We start from the raw sequence: 17,105 nt of genomic DNA, 5'->3' as shown, positions 1-17,105 counted from the left end.
ATTATTCCCGATGTTGGGGAAGTCCAGAACTAGGGGTCACACAGTTTAAGGATAAGAGGGAAGTCTTTTAGGACCGAGATGAGAAAATCATTTTTTACACACAAGAGTGGTGGATCTGTGGAATTCTCTGCCACAGAAGGTAGTTGAGGCCAGTTCATTGGCTATATTTAAGAGGGAGTTAGATGTGGCCCTTGTGGCTAAAGGGATCAGGGGGTATGGAGAGAAGGCAGGGATGGGATACCGACTTGGATGATCAGCCATGATCATATCGAATGGCGGCGCAGGCTCGAAGGGCCGAATGGCCTACTCCTGCACCTATTTTTTTCCATGTCTATGTTTCTATGTATCTGGTCTGAATCCTGGAATGGTCAGACTGCAGTATTAGGAGGCCAGCCGTCTTCAGGATGGTTGGAGTGCGGGCAGACGCCTGCAGGGACAGTGTGCGGGGTCTTGCAAAAAAAATCTGTGCGATTTGCTCACCATTTGTGCAATTCAGAGTCGTGCCTGCACTAGGACTAGATGCCAGCCCTCCATGCTGGAGATGGGTTACGACGGGAGAAGGAGAGACCTTCCAAACGATCGCCAGCACTCTGTTGCCTCCGTTACAATGGCCAAACTTTTCTCAAATTCCTGTCAGTACAAAAAAAAACAGATCTCGGTAAATAACGGCTGCATCTTCTGAAGTAGACACAGAACTGCGCTCGAAAAATATCCAGAATCTGTTAAGATAATAATTAAATGTTTTGAAGCTTCAGTTTCTTAAAGTACGTTAAAAGTGTGAATCTACTGCCTACATTTTATTTAACAAAATTAAATTTACTAAATTATTTGAATAATTGTTGGTACCCCATATTACCACATCTGTGGGAATTGTATCCAGATGTAACTCCTTAACCCAGTGTAGATGGGGCATGTTGGCCGGTGTGGGCAAGTTGGGCCTGTTTCCACACTGTAAGACTCTATGACTCTATTTACAACCCAATACAAAACAAAGGTAATGCCCGCAATTCTTTCGAGATGACTAGAATACAAAAACAGGGATGTAATGCTGAGGTTTTAGAAGGCACTGGTCATAGAAACATAGAAAATAGGTGCAGGAGTAGGCCCATTCGGCCCTATACCGCCATTCAATATGATCATGGCTGATCATCCAACTCAGTATCCTGTACCTGCCTTCTCTTCATACCCCCTGATCTCTTTAGCCACAAGGGCCACATCTAACTCACTCTTAAATATAGCCAATGAACTGTGGCCTCAACTACCTTCTGTGGCAGAGAATTCCAGAGTCAAACTGCATTTCAAGTATTGTGAGCAGTTTTGGGCCCCGTATCTGAGGACGCATGTGTTGGCGCTGGAGATGGTCCACAGAAGGTTTAAGAGAATGGTCCCAGGAACGATTGGGTTAACATATGATGAGCGTTTGACAGCACTGGGCCTGAACTTGCTGGAGTTTAGAAGGATGAGGGGGTACCTCATTAAAGAGTACCGAATAGTGACGACCTGAATGTGAAGAGGATGTTTCCACTAGTGGTTGAGTCTAGGACCAGAGGCCATAGCCTCAGAATAAGAGAACGTACATTTAGAAAGGAGATAAGGAGGAATTTCTTCAGTCAGAGGGTGGTGAATCTGTGGAATTCATTGCCACTGAAGGCTGTGGTGACCGTCATTAGGTATTTTCTAGAGTTGAAATTGACAGATTCTTGATTAGTACGGGTGTCGGGGCTATGGGGAGAAGGCAGGAGAATGGGGTTGAGAGGGAAAGGTAGATCCGCCATGATTGAATGGCAGAGTAAGTAGACTTGGTGGGCCGAATGGCCTAATTCTGTTCCTAGAACTTATGAACAATAGTATTTCACAACAAACTCTAACAAAACACCCACCACTAATAGGCTCTTGCCTGCTCCTTCTCTCTCACTCACACTCATATTACTGATGGGCTCTTGTAATAGTGATGGGCACTCTCTTTCTTTCTCATATTAGGGCACGGTGGCGCAGCGGTAGAGTTGCTGCCTTACAGCGCCAGAGGCAGGGGCTCGGTCCTAACTACGGGAGCTATCTGTACGGAGTCTGTATGTTCCCCATGGATTACCTTCAGGGAAACCTGCTCCAGTTTCTCATGCACTCCAAAGACAGACAGGTTTGTTGGTTAATTGGCTTCGGTAAAAACTGTAAATCGTCCCTAGTGTGCAGGATAGCGCTCGCATTCCCTGTCTATTTCCCTCTCTAACTCTCTCATATAATTGGAAGTCTCTCTCTCTAAATCTGTGTGTCTGAACTAAACTAAATAGCAGACGAAATGCGTCAGAAGGAACTGCAGATGCTGGTTTAAACCGAAGACCGACACAAAAATGCTGGAGTACCTCAGCGGGACAGGCAGCATCCCAGAGAGAAGGAATGGGTGATGTTTCGGGTCGAGACCCTTCTTCAGACTAAATGGCAGGTGCTTGTATGCTCTCTTTCACCCCCCCCCCCCCCCATCTCTCTCTATTCATTCTATCACTATTTCCTACAATGTATAGAATTAATCTCACTCACCCACTAATGACCTGTTCTAGACCCAAGCTTGTGGACTCTCCAACACTTTACTAATACCTTCTATTTGTTTATCTACTGAGTCATGCCTATCATTGCTGTAGGCCAAGGGTTCCCAACCTGGGGTAAATGTATTGATTCTGTATTTGAACATATTGTTTCTCATTGACTGACTGTGTTTGGTTCTGCTATACCGGTATCTGTTCATCATTAGTTGTTCATAGATAAGTGACATAACATTGTTACGTGCTATTAAAGTTGCCGGGGGTAAACGGGATGATTTGGAAACCCCTTGCTGTCGGCTCTCTGTCCCTTCACAAATGTCCTATCCCTTCCCCCAGCTCTTGCCAATCCCAGCTCACCTCTTCCCCCCCCCCCCCAACACTGTTTCTACAAAGAACGGTGGGAGTAGGCCAGGCAGCTGCTCACTGGGATACCCTGGGGACAAGGCACTGACGTCACTAAAGCATGGGACCAATGCGTTTGGGGACTCATGGTGGAAAACAGATGTTACCAACAGGAGCGGAAACAATAGCCGGTTTGCAGATGGCTTCACAGGGATAGAGTTGAACAGAGGTGAAGTCTTCACACACTGACTGATGGAGCCATGCTGGGAAAATTATAGGACATCTGCACATGTAGCATAAACTTGCATACATCAAACTCTCGTTTATAATTTGCTAATACAATTGCAATGTCGATTTGAGTTTAGGTTAGAGATATGGTGTGGAAATAGGCCCTTCGGCCCACTGCGTCCCCACCAACCATCGATCACCCGTGCATTAGCTCCATGCTATCCCACTTTCACATCCGAAACACTTTACAGAGATCAATTAATGTACGAATCTGCACGTCTTTGTAATTTGGGTGGAAACCAGGAAACCCGGTGAAAACCCACACGGGCCGCATGGGAGAACGTACAAACTCCGTATAGATAGCATCCGTAGTCAGGATCGAACCCAGGTCTCTGGCGCTGTGAGGCAGCAACTCTACCGCTGCGCCACCGTGCTGCCCACAAATGATATTACAACCACAACTACCACAACAAGAGAGCAGTGCTGAGCTGTTATCTACCTCATTAGTGACTTCGAACAAGTTTGCTGCCTTTACCTTGCACTAAACGGCAACCCCTTATCATGTATCGATACACTGTAAACGGCTCGATTGTAATCATGTATTGTCTTTCCGCTCACTGGATAGCACGCAACAAAAGCATTTCACTGTACCTCGGTACATGTGACTATAAACTCAACTGATATTGGAATCTCAGAAAGGTTGCCTCGCCCTGGCAATCTACGAACAACATGGATGGAATGAATGTGAAGATATATTATGGGAAATGTTTTCACTGGGTGAAGATGCGTTTTAAATGCTCTGCTTTGTCGGTATTTTTACTAAAGACAGGATGATTCATCGCTCCCTTTGCTTCGTCAGATATGAATTTGTTTCTCAATCCTGAATAAAATAAGAAATGAATTAAGGGGTGGGAATTAATAAGCTTTGGCTTCTTCCTGCTCCTTTTCGGACACATAGGATTTCAGTTATTTATAAATATTGTTTATGACTATATTGTTTATTGTCTGTCCATATAGTACTGGGATGCAGCAGATGCTGAAGGTGTGCTCTCAGTATGGCCTTGATTATGACATTAAGTACAACGCTAAGAAAAGCCGCATAATGGTAGTTAGGAGCGCTGAGGACAGGGAATCAACTTTTCTGACCTTTTATTTGTCAGACGGTCCTCTTGCTGTGTGTGAGGAAATTAAATACTTAGGTCATGTCATATCCGATGACTGGACGGATGACAAAGACCTCTACCGACAGCGCTGTAAAACTTATCTTCAAGCGAACATGCTTATAAGGAAGTTTTATATGTGCTCTGACTCTGTGAAGTGTTCCCTGTTCAGAACCTACATCACACCGTTGTATACAGCCCAATTGTGGTCGAAGTATAAGAAAAAGAGTATGCAGAGGTTCAAGGTAGCATACAATGATGCAATGAGGTTGCTACTTCGTGTCCCTAATAATAATATATATCTTTTATTGTCATTGCATATAGCTATAGCTCTTGGGATAAAACTGTTCCTGAGTCTAGAGGTTCGTCGTAGAAGTCCTTATGGATGCTGAGGGCCTTCCTGAGGCACCGCGTGTGGTAGATGCCCTCCAAGGCTGGTAGCCCTAGGTGGCATAGTGCCAGTCAATTGTTTGTGTCCACTAGAGTGCCAACCTGTGAGGCACTCTTAAGACAGCTGATGTTTAGTTTTATGTGTCGACTGGACAAGTCAGAGAACCATATAATAGAAGCCCTAGTCAGCCCTCTGAAAAGCTGCTATAGATTCACTTCTAGGCTAAGACGGCATTGGTGCAATAGCTTGTATATTTTATAGGCTAATATGCAATTTTTTTAATGTATTTTTGTATCTTCTTTTTTTTTCTGTTTGATGTGTTATATGGACCTGTGTCTGTAATAAAGCTTTAATAAATATGAATAATATTCTTGTTTTGTTTTTTTTATTTTTTGTATGCTGTTTCACACTTGCTTTTTATTCTTTTATTCTGTTTGAAATAAAGAATTAAATTAATATTTTTTTAATCAAAGCAGCTTCGAACTTCACAAAGAAACACTACAGAAGTAACAATTGTGACCAGTGACAGAAAGGACATTGAGAATGCGTTGGGACTCACAAGCAAGAGGATTCAAGCTGGATGAAGAGTGATCAAGGCGTGATCAAGATACAGAGATGATTTACCAGGATGTCGCCAGGACTAGAGGGCCTGAGCTACAGGGAGAGGTTGAGTAGGCTGGGACTCTATTCCTTGGAGCGCAGGAGGATGAGGCGTGACCTTAAAGAGGTGTATAAAATCCACGGGAGGAATAGATTGGGGTAGATGCACAGAGTCTCTCGCCCAGAGTAGGTGAATCGAGGACCAGAGGAAATAGGTTTAAGGTGGAGAAAAGATTTAATAGGAATCTGAGGGGTAATTTTTTCACACAAAGGGTGGTGGGTGTATGGAACAAGCTGCCAGAGGAGATAGTTGGCTATGCCAAGTTTTAAGAAGCAGTTAGACTGCTACATGGATAGGACAGGTTTGGAGGGATATGGAACAAACGCAGGCAGGTGGGACTAGTGTAGCTGGGAACAGTCTGAAAAAGGGTTTTGACCCAAAACACCACCTATTCTTTCTCTCCAGAGATGCTGCCTGTTCCGCTGAGTTACTCCAGCATTTTGTGTCTATCTTTGGTGTAAATAGATACTTGGATTATCCCTAGAGAACTCGGATAGGTGATGTTTCGGGTCAGCACCCTTCATCAATCTGAAGAAAGCTCACGACCCGAAACGTCATCTGTCCAGAGATGCTGCTTGACCCGCTGAGTTACTCCAGCGCTTTATGTCTTTTTTTGTAAACCAGTGCCTGCAGTTCCCCATTTCAACATCTGGTCATTTAGTGACCCACGGGTGATTCTGATCCAATGTGTACCAGTTTTCCTGCTACTGCTACAAACAGATTACCATCAAGGGCATCTTGGCTGCTCGCGTGGTATGGATGTGGGCATTTTGTTTGCAAGCTTCCTGCGGCACAGAATGCGGGATTGTACATTTCGGATTGCATGTTTCTCCGTGCCAGGCTCCACGGGATGCAAAGAGCTAGTTGCAGGGAAGCCTGCTTGTTGCTGAAGTTGGCAGCAGCACCGGCATCATGATGTGATGTTCGCATCCAGTGCCATGGAACTGAGTTATGACCCGCTACTGAGCAGAGAACATGAGGGGAATAAATAGGGTGGATGCACGGAATCCCTTGCCCAGAGTGGGGGAATCGAGTGCCAGAGGACATCTTAAGGGACGACAGATGGCACAATGGGCTAAGTGTTTGGCTGGCAACCGGAAGGTGGCCGGTTCGAATCCCGCTTGGAGTGCATACTGTCGTTGTGTCCTTGGGCAAGACACTTCACCCACCTTTGCCTGTGTGTGAATGTGTGTAAGTGATTGTTGGTGGTCGGAGCGCCGTGGGCGCAAATTGGCAGCCACGCTTCCGTCAGTCTGCCCCAGGGCAGCTGTGGCTACAGAAGTAGCTTACCACCACCGAGTGTGACTGAGGAGTGAATGAATAATGCGATGTAAAGCGCCTTGAGTATTAGAAAGGCGCTATATAAATCCCATCCATCATTATTATTATTATCTGGAAAGGGTATGGAGAAGATTTACGAGGATGTTGCCAGGACTAGAGGGTGTGAGCTATAGCGAGAGGTTAAGTAGGCTGGGACTCTATTCCATGGAGCACAGGAGGATGAGGGGAGATCTTATAGAGGTGTATAAAATCATGAGAGGAATAGATCGGGTAGATGCACAGAATCTCTTGCCCAGAGTAGGAGAATCGAGGACCACAGGACATAAGTTTAAGGTGAAGGGGATATGGATAGGATGGATGGATAGGATGTAGAAGGGTCCCGACTCAAAATGTCCCCTATCCATGTTCTCCAGAGATGTTGCCTATCCCGTTGAGTTACTCCAGCACTTTGTCTTTTTTTTTTAATAAACCAGCATCTGCAGTTCCTTGTTTCCACAATCTGTAAACATAGTCATTTTACTTGCAATCTTGCTGTGACATTGAATTACTCCTTACGCAAGAATGTGGTAGTCTCTTGTGTTCAAAAGGGAACTGCAGATGCTGGAATATCGAAGGTACACAAAATTGCTGGGGAAACTCAGCGGGTGCAGCAGCATCTATGGAGCGAAGGAAATAGGAAGAAGGGTTTCGGCCCGAAACGTTGCCTATTTCCTTCGCTCCATAGATGCTGCTGCACCCGCTGAGTTTCCCCAGCAATTTTGTGTACCTGTGGTAGTCTCTTATTTGTTTTGTTTGTCAAATCTATTAGCTGTCTCATAATAGCTTCTTCCTTGTATTATTAGTGGATTTTTTTAAGGCAGAGATAGATAGATTCCTGATTAGTACGGGTGTCAAAGGTTATGGGGAGAAGGCAGGAGAATGGGGTTAGGTGGGAGAGATAGATCCGCCATGATTGAATGGCACAGTGGACTAGATGGGCTGAATGGCCTAATTCTGCTCCATCTCGCTTATGGCTTATCACCTTATTATCCAGTCTCGTGATAGCTGGCAATATTAGCAAATAATTTATTTAAGAGATCTTGTTATGATTAAGTGTGGACAGAGCTAAAAGTTGGCTCCTTCATTGCAAACTTCGAGCATGTTGCAATCCCCCGGGCCATCAGTTGCTGACTGTATCTCTTCACCGAAGGCTGATTGATTCATCAGTAGGTTATTAATGCCTTAATTTTCTTGCTCAATTAATCAGCTTTGAAGTTGATCTCCTTTGTAAGGCTGTCTTTGGAAACTGAAAAGAGAAGTGCATCTTCAAGGAAGATGTAGAATTTCTCCCCATGAGAGGAAGACACTGCCAATATGTCAATGGTGATGATGTGTTGGAAAACATTGTCAAGAACCACTTTAATTCAATTTGGTGGTATGTTGCATAAAATCTTTGGGCAACCCATCGTCATTTCTCCAAGCTTTATGTCCATGTTCCTTATATTTACCTTTAATGCAATGTACAATGTGTTAAAGATGCCATTCCAAATCCAGTTTGTTAATGGTGTGTTCGCCAGCAATGTGATCTACGTGCTGGAGTTTCACTTACTGGAGTATTTACCATGTAACATCAAATACACAAGGACCACAATGGTGCAGGAAGGAACCGCAGTTGCCGGTTTACACCAAAGATAGACACAAAATGCTGGTGATCATCTTTCAAGAGCAATAGGACGCATTGCTGGCAAAGGTGGTAAAACAAAATTTACAATAGAAAATGTCACCGGGTCAGGCAGCATCTCTGGTGAGAAGGAATGGGTGACGTTAAGGAACGAGACTTCTTCAGACTCGACCCGAAACGTCACCCATTCCTTTCCTCCAGAGACGCAGCCTGTCCCACTGAGTTACTCCAGCATTTTCGGCCACAATGGTGCAGCAGATAGTACTGCTGTGTAACAGCTCCCGAGTCCTGCGTTCAGTCCTGGCTTTGGATGCTGTTTGTGTGGAGTTTGCGCGTTCTCTCCATGGCCATGTGGGGTTCCACCCAAAAATGTGATGGTAGGTTAATTGGTTGTAACATACCCAAAAGAGTAGATAAGAGGCAAATAAATCAAAGTGGAGTTGATGAGCTGTGAGAGAGAATACAATTACTGGACAACAGGCAAATAAGGGGGGGGGGGGTGAGATGCCATTGATAGGATTGCGGGGCAGAATGAATCCTATGGACAAATGGCCTCCTACTTTGCTTTTATGGTAGCCCAGGCAGCAATGTAGAGGGAAATGGACAGGCAGCATTTCAGGTTGGGGTAATTCTACAAGCATATAGAACAGTAAGGCACAGGAGCGAGTGCTACAATATTCATGCCTGTGATTATAATGATGCAGAGTTAAACTAATCTCATGCCAGGACGAGATCCATATCACTCCAGTCCGCCATACCATGTGTCTATCAAAACATATCTTCAATACCACTATCGTATCTGCTTCCACCACCACCCCTCACAGCTTGTTCCAAGCACCCACCACTTTGTGTGAAGACCATGTCCTGCTCACCTCATTTAAACTCTCTCCTTGATGCTCTGCCCTCTAGTCTTTGATGTTTCTCCCTTGGCATGAAGGTTCTGAGACTTTACTCTCATCAGGCTGAAGAAGGGTCGCAAACAAAATCGACGTTGCTCTATTTCCCTTCACAGATGTTGCCTGAGCCGCTGAGCTCCTCCAGCACTGCACGTTTTACTCAGGATTCCAGCATCTGCAGTCTCTGGCATTCCCCTTCTTTGTTCAATCACACCCACTGGGCTTTAGTTTCCGAGCACCATGGAACAGGATTCAGTGGTCTCAGTGTCCTGGTGTGTTGTCGGGAACAATTGTGGGCCGAAGTGCCTGTTTCTCTGTAAGAAGGGACTGCAGATGCTGGTTTACACTGAAGATATGCACAAAATGCTGGAGTAACTCAACGAAACAGGCAGCATCTCTGGAGAGAAGGAATGGGGTCTCGACCCGAAACATCACCCATTCTTTCTGCCCCTGTCCCGCTGGGTTACTCCAGCATTTTGTGTATATCTTCGGTGCTGTGTCTCCAAATTCTGTTCATAGATTTTTATATATTAAGTAGCCAAGAGAAATAGGTTTAAAATGGTGCTGATATAAATATAGACTAAGCCATGAACCTATTGAATGGTACTGCAGGCTTAAGGGGCTGAATGGCCTGCTCCATTCCTGTTTCTTACAGTATTATATTGAATATTAACATGGAGGCTTGGCTGGAAATAGAATCAAGATGAAGCATTAATCCTGATATTGACTGGCAGACCAGACAACAGGATCTGAGAGGTCTACTCCTATTCTATTCTTATAAATAACATCGCAAATAGTAGAAGAGGCCAGGTCTGAAGTATCCAAAAGGGCCTGTCCCACTTACGGGATTTTTTTTGGCGACTTGCCGGCACCCGTCATAGTCGCAGCAGGTCACCGAAAATGTTCAACATGTTAGATAGATAGGGCACCTTGGTCTGATAGGGCATCAAGTGCATTCTCTGATGATCCACGGCATGAGCGCTGAATGCCCCTAACACAGGGCGGCACAGTGGCTCGGCAGCAGAGTTGCTGCCTTACAGCGCCAGAGAACCAGGTTCAATCCTGACTACGGGTGCTGTCTGTAAGGAGTTTGGACTTTCTCCCTGTGACCATGTGGGTTTTCTCCGGGTGCTCCGGTTTCCTCCCAACACAAAGATGTACAGGGTTGTAGGTTAATTGCAGGTAAAATTATAAATTATTCCGAGTGTGTAGGATCGCTCATCGGTGAGGACGGTGGGCCGAAGGGCCTATTTCCATGCTTTACCTTTAAAGAATGGATCGACTGGGCTTATATTCACTGGAATTTAGAAGGATGAGGGGCGATCTTCTAGAAACATAAAATTCTTCAGGGATTGAACAGGCTAGATGCAGGAAAAATTTCCCTATGTTGGGGGAGTCTAGAACCAGGGTTACAGTTTAAGAATAAGGGGTAGGCCATTTAGGAAAAACGTTTTCACCCACAGAATTGTGAATCTGTGGAATTCTCTGCCACAGAAGGCAGTGGAGGCCAATTCACTGGATGTATTCAAGAGAGTTAGATTTATCTCTAAAGGCCCTGTCCCACTGTTCGAGGTAATTCAAGAGTTCTCCCGAGTTTAAAAAAAAATCAAACTCGTGGGAAGCACGTAGAATGAACGTAGCGGGTACGTTGGAGCTCGGGGAATCTCTTAGAGGCTCGTAACGCTAACAGAAGGGTACTCGGGAAACGCGGTAAGCTCGTGAAGACTCGTGAAGCTTTTTCAACATGTCGAAAAAAAGTCCACGAGAGCCCCGAGTACCTATGAGCGGCCATTACCGTAATTCTCCGAGTTTGAATCAGGGGAAACTCAGGAGAACTCAGGAGAACTCTTGAATTAGCTTGTACAGCGGGACAGCCCCTTTAGGGCTAATGGATTCAAGGGATATGGGGAGAAAGCAGGCAAGGGGTGCTGATTTTGGATGATCAGCCATGATCATATTGAACGGCGGTGCTGGCTCGAAGGGCCGAATGGCCTACTCCTGCACCTATTTTCTATGTTTCTAGAAAAAAAAGTCTGGCTTTATTCTGGCTCCATTGACTTCAGTGGAACGATACTTGTTGAGCAAATACAATAGCGGACACATTTCTACTGCATATGCCACAAAGCCCTGAGCTTGTGTTGCTTAACTGTGTGTACAATAAGATGCATCCTTTTCCACCACAATGTCCCAGTCAATGGTCCCAGGCTGCAAACCTCTGCTTCAAAGCTCCTCAAAACCCTCAGAAACACACAGACTGACCTGGACTTATTATTAATTTGGATAACTGAATGCAAATGCATCCAAATGCATGACAATGGAGGCTATCATTGTGGCTAAAGTCCAGGCAAGCTCACAATAAATGCACTCGATAAAAAATAAAATCATCTCCACTAAGTTAAGTCCGTGTGACAAACTGTTCTAACTGTAAATTCTGGTTATAGACACAAAATGCTGGAGTAACTCAGCGGGTCAGGCAGCATCTCTGGAGAGAAGGAATTGGTGATGTTTCGGGTCGAGACCCTTCTTCAGACTGGAAGAGTCAGACAGAGTCTGAAGAAGGGTCTCGACCCGAAAACATCACCTAATCTTTTTCTCCACAGATGCCGCCTGACCCGCTGAGTTACTCCAGCATCTTGCGTCTGTCTTTGTTGTAAACCAGCGTCTGCAGTTCCATCCCACACAGATAAACTCCGGTCGTTGTGGGTCACACAGGTGGCCGATGAACGTCCAGTGCCAGTGTTCCCTCTTTTTAAGCCCAAATCCCTGCTCCCACCGTCCTGTGGATATTGCTGATGTCGATCCTTGTGTAGCAATGAGAAGTGGTGCTGAGCCCAGACCGCTAAAAGCCCCAGGACCAACTCAATTAACGCAGGAGAAACTCGCAGAGAAATAGGACTTGCCCAACTAAAAAAATGTGAAGGCGGGACTGCGAGACTGGAGGGTATCACCACGCTAAAGGGTGTCTCACTTATTAGTTGTTCCGTGGATGGCAAACAAAAAGAGTCACCACAAACACCAAATTCACAACCAATGCTCAGTTCCATAACCCTCCTACCTCAGATTTATTTTTTTTCTCTTTAAACAAGTCATTCAAAGGAAATGAATTTAAACCAACGAAATTCAAATCCGTTAGCACAAACTAGCCATTATTCAAGATAAAAAACTGGGCCAGAAAGCCTGACCGACAGCCAAATTGACACATTTTATTGCAACGGTAATATTACAATGGAAACTAGAAGCCAGTGCAACAACAGACACAGTCAATACATTCAGTGCTTTGGATGATCTAATCCAGACACAAAATTCATTTTCTTCACTAACAAGAGGGCTAAATCAGATTAAATCGCTTACAAAGGTGATTTAACATCCGTAGCATTTTAAAGACTAACACCTGAAGGAATATTCAGATGTGGAGTGAGACAGGCTTGTTTTACAAATTACTTTCTTCTCCTCTCATTTCCACGCAAGCAGCAACAGACAGGCCCAAGAGTGGGCCAAAGCCATTGTAAGTGTGGGGAGGGATGACAAACCCACGGTGTGTCACCCACAACCGGTTGACTAATATGCTCGTGCTGTAATTTGACCAAACCTACAAACAGCCACAGAGAAATAAACGCAAGCTTGGAATTTACAGATTCAGAGACAGCAACAAAGACCAGGGCTGGTTGGGGTTTTTTTTTCTTTCTCTTGGAACAGACGGGTAGGTGGGTTTAATGCCATTTAGCAGCATCCTCTATTGTCATTGTTTGATTAAAAGAGCCAGGGAACAATGATGGGTACTCACTGTGAACGATGCGGATTTTGTTCTATGCCGGTTGGTGTGCTGGCTTGCAGCACCGTGGCCACCAGAGAGACAGGAGCAAGGAGGCAGAAGCAAGAGGCAGGCGGACAGGGATGAATCTCAAGCTCCGTGTTCTCCCAGCTCTTGTATTAAGCTCCACTCTGAGCTAGTTCGGGCATGCTCGGTGCCGAGCTGGTCATGTGACTTCCATCTGAACCCAAGCTGTACAAAAGCAACACCAAGACAACTGTGAGGGGTTGTGTCTTGTCTCTGGCACTGTGTGCCGACTGCCATTCCCTCCAATTAGTCCTATTCAGCAGCAAGCCAGGAATGCCCAGGGCTATCGGCTTTTCACAGCTAATATACCATTGCAAGAAGATATTGCGATATACAGTAGAGAGATATTATTTAAAGATATTGTGGTATACATTAGAGAAATATTATTTAAAGCAATTGAAATATGCAGTGGAGAAATATTGTTTAGGCATTGTGATATACAGTAGAGAAATATCATATAAAGTTATGGTGATATACTACTGAAATATTATTTAAAGGAATTGTGATATGCAGTAGACAAATATTGTTTTAAATTATTGTGATATACAGTGGAATATTTTCACATTGTCAAATTCATTAGAAAATTATATTTTATTGTCGTATATATTGTAAAGAATCTTTTAAACATACTGTGAGATACATTGGAAAAATATCAAAGTTATCGTAATATACATTGAAAATATCTTCTTTTGAAGTTATAAGAAATATATTCTTTAAAAATTATGATGAGCATTAGAAAGGCATCATCTTTTAAAGATGTATATGCATTAGAAAAATATAATCTTTTAAAGTTATAGAGTCATAGAGTGATACAGTGTGGAAACAGCCCAACTTGCCCACACTGGCCAACAATATCCCAGCTACACTAGTCCCACTTGCCTGCGCTTGGTCCATAACCCTCCAAACCTGTCCTATCCATGCACCTGTCCAACTGTCCCACCTGCCCGCGTTTGGTCCATATCCCACCAAACCTATCCACGTACCTATCAAACTGTTTCTTAAATGTTGGGATAGTCCCAGCCTCAACTACCTCTTCTGGCAGCTTGTTCCATGCACCCACCTCCCTTTGTGTGAAAAGGTTACCCCTCGGATTCCTATTAAAGCTTTTCCCCTTCACCTTGAACCCATGTCCTCTGCTCCTCGATGACTCTACTCTGGACAAGAGACTGTGCATCTACCCGATCTATTCCTCTCATGATTTTGTGCACATGTTGTCATTTATAATGGCACTCGTTAGAAAAATATTTCAAAGGTATTATGATAATTTTTAGTTTTGGTTCAGAGGTACAGCATGGGAACAGGCCCTTCAGCCCACTGAGTCAAGACCGATCACCCGTTCACACTAGTTCTATGTTATCTCACTTTTGCATCGGTTCCCTACACACTGAGGCCAATGAACCTACAAACGCGCACATCTTTGGAATGTGGGAGGTAACACACGCAGTTGCAGGGAGAACGGTCAAACTCTGCATGGACAACACCCGTCGGCCCACCGAGTCCACACCGACCAGCGATCCCCGCACATTAACACAATCATGCACACACTAGGGACAATTTACACTTATACCAAGCCAATTAACCTACAAACCTGTACGTCTTTGGAATGTGGGAGGAAACCGAAGATCTCGGGGAAAAACCCACGCAGGTCACGGGGAGAACGTACAAACTCGGCACAGACAGCACCCGTCGTCGGGATTGAACCCGGGTCTCTGGCGCTGCAAGCGTTGCAAGGCCGCCGCCCCAAGTCTTTCCGCTGACGGGATAGCACTCAACAAAAAAGCTTTTCACTGTACCTCGGTACACGTGACAACAAACTAAACTTAGAGGAATTAGCACAGAAGAGGAAATGAGGCCTAGGAGAGACCGGCCATGATCACATTGAACAGTAGGGCTGGCATGAGGGGCCGAGCGGCCTATTCCTCCTCCTATTTTCTTGTGTCCATCCGTCCTTCTCCAGACTATCATCTCTCGCGCGTTAGCAGTGATTTACAGCGACCACTTTTGTTCTAATATAGAAGGCTGTGCATTCTCACTCCGGAGACACATTAAATAATAATTAGGATGTTGAAAAAGACACTTAACGTGCATGTCGAAGGAACAAGAGCAGGCTGGTGAACCCATGTTCCATCATTCAGTAGAGTCATGGCTGTAGGCTGGGTCCTGACTCCCTTTCCCCACATCTCTCATATCGGAGGTAAGCACCAAAGCTCCCCAGTGCTCAAACATCCCTGAAGAAATAATCCCATCAGGCAAAAGGTACAGAAGTGTGAAAACGCACACCTCCAGATTCAGGGACAGTTTCTTCCCAGCTGTTATCAGGCAACTGAATCATCCTACCACAACCAGAGAGCAGTCCTGAACTACTATCTATCTCTTTGGTGACCCTCAGACTATCCTTGATCGGACTTAGCTGGCTTTACCTTGCACTAAACGTTATTCCCTTATCATGCATCTATACACTATAAATGGATCGATTGTAATCATGTATAGATGCAAAATGCCGGAGTAACTCAGCGGGACAGGCAGCATCTCCGGAGAGAAGGAATGGGTGACGATTCGGGTCAAGACCCTTCTTCAGACTAATCATGTATTGTCTTCCTGCTGACTGGTTTGCACACGACAAAAAGGTTTTCACTGTACCTCGGTACACGTGACAATAAAGTAAACTGAAACTGTATGGTTGTTAAACCGTTAATCTTATAGGACTGTGTAACAAAGAACTGCAGGTGCTGGCTGACACCGAAGACAGACACAAAATGCTGGAGTAACTCAGCGGGACAGGCAGCATATCTCGAGAGAAGGAATGGGTGACATTTCGGGTCGAGACCCTTCTTCAGACTCTCAACCCGTCTCCTGCCTTCTTCCCATAACCCCTGACCACCTGGAAACATCCCGCAACCACTCTCGTGATGCCCACATTCTGCAGATAACTAAATAACAATATTCTCAGTCAAGATAGACAAAATGTGTAGGAAAGAACTGCAGATGCCAGTTTATACCAAAGATAGCCTTCATCAGTCGGAGTATTGAGCACAGAAGTTGGGAGGTCATGTTATAGTTATATAAGACGTTGGTGACATTTAGAGTATTGTGTTCAGTTTTGGTCACCAAGTTTTATTGGGGTGGGAGATTGCAACCTTCACGTGGTCCACACTGTTTCGACGAATGCAATCAACCTGGCGTGCACAAACAGAAGATCAAACAGAACAAGTTGTCTTACAACTGAGGCTGTACACTCCATAGGGTGGTGAATCTGTGGAATTGTTTGCCACAGAAGGCTGTAGAGGCCAAGTCAGTGGATATTTTTAAGGCAGAAATAGAGGTGGGAGATTGCAACCTTCACGTGGTCCGCCCTGTTTCGATGAATGCAATCAATCTGGTGCGCACAATCAAATAAGATCAAATAGAACAAGTTGTTGTACAACTTTAGGCTGTGCACGCCATACGCAAGAAGAAAAAGAAGGCAGAAATAGATAGTACATATATCAGAGGTTATTGGGAGAAGGTAGGAGAATGAGGTAAGGAGGGAACGATAGATCAGCCATGATTGCAGAGTAAACTTGAGATGCCGAATAGCCTAATTCTACTCCTATTCCTTATGACCTAATTCATTGAATTCTGTAAATTGTTCCTCATGTGTAGGATAGAAATCGTGTACATGATCGCCGGTCGGTGTGGACTCGGTGGGCCGAAGGGCCTATTTCTACAGTATCCCTAAACTAAACCGTGTCAATGGAGTCTGCAATTGGAACATCTCAATCCAGAGCAGAACTGAGTGCTGCAGACCACGACAGCCCCAGAATGGTCTTGCTTTCTGCTGAAGTCTGCCAGAATTGTGCAGATGTTGCTATGCCTTCCTTGAGCGTGGGAAAGAAGATATCAGCCGGAGATCACACTCCTAATTGTTAACCAGCGATTCCTGCTGGAAGGTGTATGTGTCTGGATGGCAGGTGAGGACTCTGCTGCGATGTACCCAACTGCCTGCCAGAACTCGCACGCCGCACATGAAGGTATTAATTATCTGAACTACTGGAGGAGCGCCAGCAATGCTCAAAGACTTCCAGGAGCAGAGTCAAAGGAAATACGGTACACAAAATTGCTGGAGAAACTC

At 44.9% G+C, this 17,105-nt stretch overlaps 1 protein-coding gene across 1 annotated transcript in view; it reads right to left on the bottom strand.

Annotated features, from left to right (window-relative positions):
- The window catches only part of parp6 (poly(ADP-ribose) polymerase family member 6), a 78,572-nt gene that overhangs the window by 48,174 nt on the left and 13,293 nt on the right, over positions 1-17,105 (bottom strand). Inside the window, exons 4-5 of the mRNA XM_033014798.1 lie at positions 12,941-13,159; positions 481-630 (exon numbers count right to left, since the gene is read on the bottom strand). Of these exons, the coding sequence (XP_032870689.1) occupies positions 481-483 (3 nt within the window). The 5' untranslated portion in view covers positions 484-630; positions 12,941-13,159. The remainder of the gene's footprint in view (positions 1-480; positions 631-12,940; positions 13,160-17,105) is intronic.

This window comes from Amblyraja radiata, chromosome X (genome assembly GCF_010909765.2).
Source record: "Amblyraja radiata isolate CabotCenter1 chromosome X, sAmbRad1.1.pri, whole genome shotgun sequence".
Lineage (NCBI taxonomy): Eukaryota > Metazoa > Chordata > Chondrichthyes > Rajiformes > Rajidae > Amblyraja > Amblyraja radiata.
The sequence above is the reverse complement of the archived record's forward strand: the minus strand, read 5'-3'. Positions and strand labels throughout refer to the sequence as shown.